The sequence below is a fragment of the Salvia splendens genome, chromosome 12 (assembly GCF_004379255.2).
Source record: "Salvia splendens isolate huo1 chromosome 12, SspV2, whole genome shotgun sequence".
NCBI classification, from domain to species: domain Eukaryota; kingdom Viridiplantae; phylum Streptophyta; class Magnoliopsida; order Lamiales; family Lamiaceae; genus Salvia; species Salvia splendens.
This window is the reverse complement of record NC_056043.1, coordinates 9,333,866-9,343,470: the sequence shown is the minus strand read 5'-3', so window position 1 is coordinate 9,343,470 and position 9,605 is coordinate 9,333,866. Positions and strand designations below refer to the sequence as shown.

The following is a 9,605-nucleotide window of genomic DNA, read 5'->3' as shown; positions in this document are numbered from 1 at the left end:
GCTCTCCCCTGTTGAAAATCCACGTATGGAGGATCTGGTCTCTCCCTCGCCCAATCAAAATAGGGCGGCTTCGGATCGGGCCTTGGCGGTGGCGGCGCGACGGAGTTCTGTCGTTCAGATGCGTCCAATCGCGCCTCTATGCGGGCCAGCGACGCTAGTACGTGTTCAAAGGCCATGGCCATCGTATCTAGGGCACCGGTTGACGATGATGAAGCCTCCAGCCCGCGGGTGATTCCGACGGCCAAACCGACGAGCGGGATACGAGTACAACACGACCCCGACGGACATAGACCATACAAGAGATAGAGGAAGTGCCAACGAGCCTTGATGCACCGCCGGACTGTGATACTGTTGAAAGAGGTCGCCCAACTGCGACGGCCATCAAGTCGCCACGACCAAAGAGGCAAGTTCACCCCAGCCAAGTACGGGGAGTTTGTCCCTCGTTGAATAAGATTAGTTCATATTTTAATATTATTTTATTTTAGTTTCCTTTTTGAATTAGGATAATTATCTTAGTTTGTTTCCTTTTTAAATTAGGATTATTTTGAACATTATAAGTAGGCGCATAAGCTCTCTTTTTTTCATAATAAGATATATCAGATTTTCGTTTACTTTTATCTTTATTGCTTCTTTATGTTAAAATCCTCTTTTCAATGCAGTAGACGAATTTTGCCTCCCAGGACTTCTAGATTATCCGTTTCCGACATCGCGATAAGGGAAAACCCTTATCAAATTGGAGCTTTCTTGAACTCATGGACAATCAGTCATCTGGTGTCGGAACACCGACCACGACCGCATCCAGCAGCGTGGCGCACCCGGCCTTCGATAACCGAAAACTCGACTTTAGAGCTTCTGGCCTCATCATTTGTTCGTTTGGAGTCACGTTTGAATGAGGTTGACAGTCGGACGTCTGTCCAGTGGCCGCCGCCTCGCCCAGAGCCAGACCTGCCTTCCGCCCTTCCGTCGCACTGGTTTTCCAACGCGTTGCCGATGACGGGACAAACGACGATCCCTTCGCAGTCTGTAATCGTCAGCACTCCAATTTCGCCGTTCTGTCGTGCCTCGGATTCGCTGATATTACGCCCGCCTGCTTCATCAACACCAATGAGGTTGACAGTCGGACGTCCCACTATTGGGCATGACCCGCCTGGTTCCCGCCCACTTCGGACCTCTGCAGGCTTCCAGCCACCGCCTGCGAGCACAGCCAGGGACTTTCCTAACAACAACGACAGGGGCGTGGAGCTTTCTAGAACGGACCAGACGTCATGGGATATTCCGGGGTCGCACCTCGGTTTTGAGCCACCAAATTCGCGAGTAGCGCCCACGTCATGGGACAACCCGGTGACCCGCCAGTTCCAGGGGACGTTCGGTGCTGACCAATCCCGTAATTTTAAGATGAAGGCACCACGTTTTGATGGGACGGACGTGGCCAATTGGATCTCACTCGTGCAATACTATTTTGAGCACTTAATGATGCCCGAGGACCATCATTTACACTATGTCATCATGCTCTTCGATTCCCCGGTGGCAGATTGGATATTCAATTATCGTGCAAGCAATCCGACAGCCGATTAGCATGGGTTTTTGGAGGACGTACGACGTCGCTTTGATCCACATTGCTTCGAGGATTATTTGGGCCTCATCGCCAAGTTGAGCCAGACCGGTTCACTAGCCGATTACAATGCAACGTTTGAACGGATGCGGAGCAAAGTACCGAATCATCCTGAATCTTCATTCTTGGCATACTATGTGGCGAGACTGCAGCAACCGGTGCGGAATCAAGTTAGGCACCAACACCCTACTTCGGTGGCAGCGGCAATGGCCCTCGCCGTAGATTACGACAGCTGCTTGGAGAAGCCGGTGGTCCACCCAGGGATCCAGCGCCGAAATGGAATGACCAAGGACTGGCGCACGTCTGCTCCGCAGAGGCAACCCCAGTCTACCGGGAAACCTATTTATGCCAAGGGCCCGGAGTATTCAAAATTACCGATTATTCGTCCCACTGCAGTAGAAAAGGCGGATAGGATTCGCCGAGGTGTTTGTTGGTATTGTGAGGAAAAATGGGTCCCGGACCACGCCTGCAAGAGATCCTTTCTGGCTTACATTGGCCCAGAGGAGGATAAGGAGACGAAGGTGCACGTGCAGCCGCCCGTGCAACCGGAGACCGAAGTGATCACAACCGATCTCTCACACATTTATGCTTTGGAAGGAAAGCAAATACCAGCTGCTATTGAATTGAACGGCTTCATTGACACTTCTTCAGTGCGTATTTTGGTGGACACAGGCAGCTCACATTATTTTCTGCATCCGAAGGTTGCGGAGCGGCTCTCCCTGCCCCTCAAATCAATTAGGCCTTTTCGAGTATATGTTGGCAATGGTGAATCGTTGTTGTGTTCGCACACGAGCGTGCAGACGCGTTTAGTGGTTCAGAATCAAGTTTTTCTGCTAGACTTACACATTCTACCTATTCTCGGACCTGAGGTGATTTTGGGTATGACCTGGTTGAAGTCACTCCGTCGTGTCACGAACGACTATGAGGTGGGCACAATCGAATTCATCAGGGAAGGGGTGCCAGTTTGCTTGAAGGTCACACCGCCGACCCCGAAGCAGTTGTCCCTGCGGTCGTTTGCCAGTCTACTGACTATGCAGGGTACAACCGACTTGTTCGAACTAATCCCCATCCAGCAGGACGGTCCCATGGCTGGTGAGACCGTTGAATTGAAGTTTTCGACGGGTCTGCCACCCTCCATCAGCAGGATCCTGGACGCCCATAACTCCGTGTTCAGCATGCCGTCTGGCATGCCGCCGCCGCATCCCTTTGATCATAGAATCCATCTTTTACTCAGGACGAAACCGGTCAATGTCCGACCCTATCGATATCCATATTTCCAGAAGAACGAGATCGAGAAGCAGGTAAAGGAAATGTTGGCCTCAGGGATCATTCGACCCAGTCAGAGTCCATTCTCATCCCCGGTTTTGTTGATCCGCAAAAAAGATGGGACATTTCGTTTCTGCATCGATTATAGAGCTTTGAACACAGCCACAGTCCCAGATCACTTGCCGATCCCGACTACAGAGGAGTTATTCGACGAGTTGGGATCAGCCTGGGTTTTTACCAAACTGGATTTACGATCTGGTTACCAACAACTCCGAATGCACACGGATGACATCTACAAGACAGCGTTCCACACTCATGATGGCCACTTCGAGTTCTTGGTAATGCCTTTTGGCTTGACTAATGCGCCTTCGACTTTTCAGTCTCCAATGAATGCTATTTTTCGACAACTCCTCCGACTCTCTGTCATCGTTTTCTTCGACGATATATTGATATATATCCCCTCGTTGGATTCACACGCGCAGCATTTACATGAGGTCTTCACTATCCTGGAAACTAATAAATTCTTTGTGAAAATGTCAAAGTGTGTGTTCTGCAGCGAGTCGGTGGACTATCTCGGGCATTTGATTTTGGGCAGGCACTTAAAGAGCGACCCAGAAAAAATTGCAGCGATGGTAGCATGGCCAGTCCCATCCACTATTAAACAGTTGCGAGGTTTCTTGGGCCTTATGGGATAATATAGGCGTTTCATCTCCAATTATGCGACGATTGCAGGGCCACTAACTGACTTGCTAAAGAAGGATGCTTTTCAGTGGTCCCCTGTGGCTGCAGACAGCTTCGAGGCGCTAAAAACGGCTATTACGTCGGCCCCAGTACTCCGTCTTCCGGACTTTAGCAAGCCTTTTTATTTAGAGACAAACGCCTCCGATTTTGGTATAAGGGCGGTATTGCTACAAGACGATCAACCATTCACTTTTTTCAGCAAGAAGCTAGGCCCTCGTAGGCGGGTGACATCGACTTACCACAAGGAACTTTACGCTATAGTAGAAGCAGTGCAGAAATGGCGTCAGTATTTACTTGGTCGTGAGTTCGTAATCCGCAGTGACCAAAAAAACTTAAAGGAACTACTGCAACAAGTCATTCAGACCCCGGATCAACATTTTTACGCACGGAAGCTAATGGGATACAAGTTTCGAATCGAGTATAAGACAGGCGCTTCCAATCGAGTGGCTGATGCCTTGTCACGACGAGACATGGATCCGTCGCCGGAGGCCGTGGATCAGGCAACAGCGGCTACAGCCCTTTTGACGGCAGTCTCGCATCCTGTCCCGGAAATATTGGACACTCTGATTGAGGAATCGAAATCAACCCCTAATTAGTGGCCTTGCGAACAACAATTGAAGAGGGTAAGGCAGACAGCAGGTTCTCAGTGAGTGAGGACTTGATTTACTTTAATCGGCGCATATTTGTGGGGGACAGGTCAGCTGCAAAAAATGCCATCCTCTTCGAACATCATTGTACGGCACAAGCTGGCCATCTCGGTGTCGAGCAGACTTTTCGACGTTTGGCTGCAACGTTCTACTAGAGGAAAATGAGAAAGGATGTAAGGGAATATGTGGAAGCCTGCTACGAGTGTCAGACTACTAAATATTCGACCCAGAAACCTGCAGGTCTCCTACAGCCCCTTCCAATTCCGTCCCAGGTTTGGGGGATGTCTCAATGGATTTCATCACTTCTCTGCCACAATCACGAGGCTTTATAACGATTATAGTATTTGTGGATCATTTATCGAAGTACGGGCATTTCGCGCCTCTTCCGCCTCAGTTTAACGCTTTCCGTGTGGCAAACCTTTTCATTGAAACTGTGGTTAAACATCATGGATTTCCCAAAACCTTGGTCTCGGACAGGGATTCGGTGTTTTTGAATGATGTTTGGGAGCATATGCTTCATCTCAGTGGGACAAAACTTCACTTCACCACAGCATATCACCCGCAATCGGATGGACAAACGGAGGTCCGTAATCGGGGGTAGGAGCAATATCTTCGGGCATTCACCGCAGATAGACCGAATAAATGGGTGAATTTTTTGCCTTAGGCAAAGCTGGCTCTTAATTGTTTTCATCATGAAGGCTTGGGGACGTCCCTATTTACTGCGATGTATGGTCGCGAACCGCCGACCTTGGTCGCGGTTGAGCCGTCGGCAATCACTCAGCCAGATGCGGCATCCTTAATTCGCCAGCGTGCAGAGATGATTATTGTATTGCGTACGAACTTGGAGAAGGCCCAGCAGCGAATGCGATTGGCGGCCAACAAGCATCGTCATGATGTGGAGTATGCGATAGGTGATATGGTGTTGTTAAAACTGCAGCAATATAGGCAGTATTAGGTGGCCAGGCCGTTGTCTACAAAGTTGGCAAGGAGATTTTATGGCCCATTTCAGGTGATAGAGCGGATTGGTATGGTTGCTTATAGGCTTCAATTACCGGAGGGTAGTCGCGTCCACAATGTATTTCATGTGAGTTTATTGCGACCATTTGTGGATGGCTCCAAGTTCCAGACGACTGAGCTGCCATCAAGATTTGCTCGGGGACGCCCAGTCTCTCGCCCAATGCGTTTGCTTGACGTTCGCACAATCTGGAATGCAGGGGCGGCAGTGGAGGAATTACTGCTACAATGGGAGAATGACAGAGGTGAACGGCCGTCGTGGGAGCCTATGACGGTGATTAGGAGACGTTTCTCGCACCTCCTTGAGGACAAGGAGCTTCCTATGGGGGAGGGAGTTGAAACGAGTACAACACGACCCCGACGGACGGAGACCATACAAGATATAGAGGAAGTGCCAACAAGCCTTAATGCACCGTCGGACCGCGATACTGTTGAAAGAGGTCGCCCAACTGCGACGGCCATCAAGTCGCCACGACCAAAGCGGCAAGTTCGCCCCCCCAGCCAAGTACGGGGAGTTTGTCCCTCGTTGAATAGGATTAGTTCATATTTTAATATTATTTTATTTTAGTTTCCTTTTTGAATTAGGATAATTATCTTAGTTTGTTTCCTTTTTGAATTAGGATTATTTTGAACATTATAAGTAGGCGCATAAGCTCTCTTTTTTTCATAATAAGATATATCAAATTTTTGTTTACTTTTATCTTTATTGCTTCTTTGTGTTAAAATCCCTTTTTCAAAGCGGTCGACGGGATTTTGCCTCCCGGGACTTCTAGATTATCCGTTTCCGACATCGCGATAAGGGAAAACCCTTGTGCAAATAAAAAGTGCATCAATTAGCCGACTTGCCGACTATCCCTGAAAATCAAGAAAAAACTAACCACTGGATATTTGATTGTGGAGCCAACGATACCATGTCTTATGATGCCTCTGATTTTTCCAATATTTCCACTACACAAAAATCTTATATACAAACTGCGAGTGGAGATTTAGCACATGTTCAAGGAGCTGGCCTAATTACTATTTTGCCTGAATTGAAGCTATCTAACAGTCTATATGTTCCTTCGTTGTCTCACAAACTGATATTTGTTAGTCAAGTAACGAGAGAACTTAACTGCAACTTACTTATACAGCCTCAATTCTGCGTTTTACAGGATACACAGATGGGGAAGATAATTGGACGTGGTAGTGAGCACCGAGGACTATACTATGTAGACAGGATGGCTCAACCCGGGACTACGTTGCTGACTCACGGACTGACTGACAAGCAAACCTGGCTTTGGCATCGTTGGTTAGGGCACCCATCCCTAAGATATTTACGCCTACTTTTTCCAAAAAATTCTGCCTCCGATAGTTTAAACTGTGAAACTTGTTTTTTGGCCAAAAGCCATCGACACTCGTTTAAGCTGAACAATACTCGTGTGAGTAACCCATTTACTTTGATACACTCTGATATTTGGGGTCCCGCACCCGTTACTGGTGGGAATGGATTTAGATACTTTTTGTTATACGTGGATAATTGCACTAGAATGTCTTATGTTTATTTCTTAAAATCCAAGTCTGAAGTTTTTGAGAAAATTGTAATTTTTTACAATCTTGTCCAAACACAATATAAGCAACGTATCCAAATCATTCGATCTGACAATGGTGGCGAGTACATTAATACAAAAATGCAACATTTTTTCTCTGATAATGGCCTTGTTCATCAAACCACCAGTGACTACACACCTAAACATAATGGGGTAGCAGAACGGAAAAATAGGACTCTCCTTGAAATGACTAGGGCCTTCATCATTGAATCTCATACACCAAAAACTTTCTAGCCTGAAGCAATAGCCACCTCTGTCTACCTACAAAATAGGCTCCCCGCATACATCCTAAATTTCAAAACTCCTCTCGAGATCCTATCCACCTTCACAGATATACCATCCTCCCGGTCACTAGAACCCAAAATCTTTGGATGTACAGTATTCGTCCATATTCCAAAACACGACCGATCAAAACTCTCACCGTGCGCGGTCAAATGTGCATTTATCAGATATGGAATTAATCAAAAGGGCTACAGGTGCTATGATCCAAAAACCCGCCACCTCTACACAACCATGAACTGTGACTTTGTCGAAACTGAATACTTCTACCACCAATTTGGAAGTCAGTGGGAGACAGAAACTAGAGACCCTCCAAGTTTCCTTGATCCCACCAATTCTCCACAGCCACCTTCACCCTTCCTTGTTCCTCTAACCGATCCGGTGTCAAGTCAGGAGCCCGATGCCGGTCCCATAGAGGAGGTTAGCAGCACCACCAAGCCGTCCGCGACGTCTCATATTAGGGGTGAGCAAAAAAACCGGAAACCGAATATCCGAACCGAACCAAACCGAAATTTTGAAATTCGGTTCGGTTTTTCGGTTCGGTTCGGTTTTAAAAATAAAAAAAAATTTGGTTTTTCGGTTCGGGGGAAGAAAAAAACCGAAAAACCGAAAAACCGAATTATATATATATTCTATTAATTTAATATATTATATTATATATAATATATATATTCTTTTAATATATTCTACTATATAATATATATTATATGTATTATTAATTTTATATTATATATAAATATTCTATTAGTATATATAAAATAAAATAAAATACACATATATAAATATATATTTATATTATATTTATTTTTTTCAGGTTTTTCGGTTTTTTTTCGGATTTTTCGGTTTTGTTCGGGTTTTTCAGGTTTTTAAGTTCGGTTTTCGGTTTTTCAGTTTCGGTTTTTCAGTTTTTCGGGTTCGGTTCGGTTTGGATTTTGAACTAAATTCGGTTTTTCGATTTTGGTTCGGTTTTGGCAAAAAACCGAACCGAAACCCGAATGCACACCCCTATCTCATATTCAGCACCCCAATTTATCTTCACCGTCTTCTGCTCCTGAGGTAAGTCCCAGTAATGTTTCTCTTGTTAACGAGACTAACAATGTGAGACAGGAGGATGATGGAACTAGAAATGAGGGGGAGACCAGTGGAAGGAATGAAGATAAGGATCAAGGGGTGGACCCAGACACTGGGTTATACAAATTGCCCTACAGATGTACTAGGGGAGTGCCACCCAAACGGTACTATCCGGAATGGCAGGGACGAAAGACAAAGTATCATGTAGCCTATTCTGTAATTGGACAGCTGACTGAGATGGCCAGAGCTTTTGAAGCAGCTCTATATGAAGATGAAGAGATACCGCGCTCAGTCGAGGAAGCCATGAGACACAAGCACTGGAGGGCAGCAATGGAGAAGGAAATGGAAGCCTTGATCAGAAACAAAACATGGGAGAAACATATCATGCCTAAAGGGAAGAAGCCAGTAGGATGCCGGTGGGTGTTTACCATCAAGCGCAGAGAAGATGGATCAATCGAGAGATACAAAGCCAGATTGGTAGCAAAGGGATACACTCAGACTTATGGGATAGACTATGATGAGACCTTCTCCCCGGTCGCGAAGATGAGTACAGTTAGGGAGTTTCTTTCCGTGGCTGCATGCAAGGACTGACCGTTGCACCAATTTGATGTGACCAATGCTTTCCTACATGAAGAACTGAAAAAGAATGAGGAAGTATACATGGAAGCTCCCCCTGGCTACTCTGGAGAGTTCAAAAATGGAGAAGTCTGCAAATTGAAGAAAACTCTCTACGGACTCAAGCAATCCCCTAGAGTATGGTTTGGAAGGTTCTGTGAGGCTATGACTTCCGCTAGATTCAAACAAAGCAACTCTGACCACACACTGTTCTTAAAGAAAAGAGGTGACAAGATCACGTGTTTAATAATCTATGTTGATGATATGATTATCACTGGAGACGATGACGAAGAAATCGAGAATTTGAAGAGAAGCTTGTTTCAAGAATTTGAGATGAAAGATCTAGGAGCAATGAAATACTTCCTAGGAATCGAGATCCTAAGATCAAAGTATGGCATATTCCTTCGACAGAGAAAGTACGTCCTAGATCTGTTGGCAGAGACTGGTCTACTTGAGTGCAAACCGGCAGAAACCCCAATCATATTGAACCATGGATTGAAGATTGCAGAAGGAGGCAAGTTGACTGATTGGGGAAAGTACCAATGCCTGGTTGGCAAATTGATCTACCTTGCACATACTAGGCCAGACATAGCCTATGTTGTTGGGGTAGTAAGCCAGTTCATGCACCAACCCCAAGAAAGTCACATGGATGCAGCATTGAGGATCGTGCGCTATTTGAAAGGCACAACTGGATATGTGATATTCCTTGAGAAGAACATTTGGAGATTGATGGATACACAGATGCTGATTAGGCAAGTAATCCAAATGATAGAA

General features: G+C 46.0%; 1 protein-coding gene across 1 annotated transcript; it reads left to right on the top strand.

Moving 5' to 3' along the window:
- Positions 1–1,698: 1,698 nt before the first annotated feature.
- LOC121757502 lies at positions 1,699–4,215 on the top strand. The gene is made up of 2 exons (XM_042153035.1): positions 1,699–3,550; positions 3,611–4,215. The coding sequence occupies exons 1-2, from the start codon at positions 1,699–1,701 to the stop codon at positions 4,213–4,215; spliced, it is 2,457 nt and encodes an 818-aa protein (XP_042008969.1).
- The last annotated feature ends 5,390 nt before the right edge of the window (positions 4,216–9,605 follow it).

Bases quoted from the DNA above. Each gene is read 5' to 3' on its own strand.
- LOC121757502 (XM_042153035.1), top strand. From the start codon at position 1,699: ATGCGGAGCAAAGTACCGAATCATCCTGAATCTTCATTCTTGGCATAC. The intron at 3,551-3,610 runs GTTTCTTGGGCC...CGACGATTGCAG, and splicing joins CACTATTAAACAGTTGCGAG to GGCCACTAACTGACTTGCTA.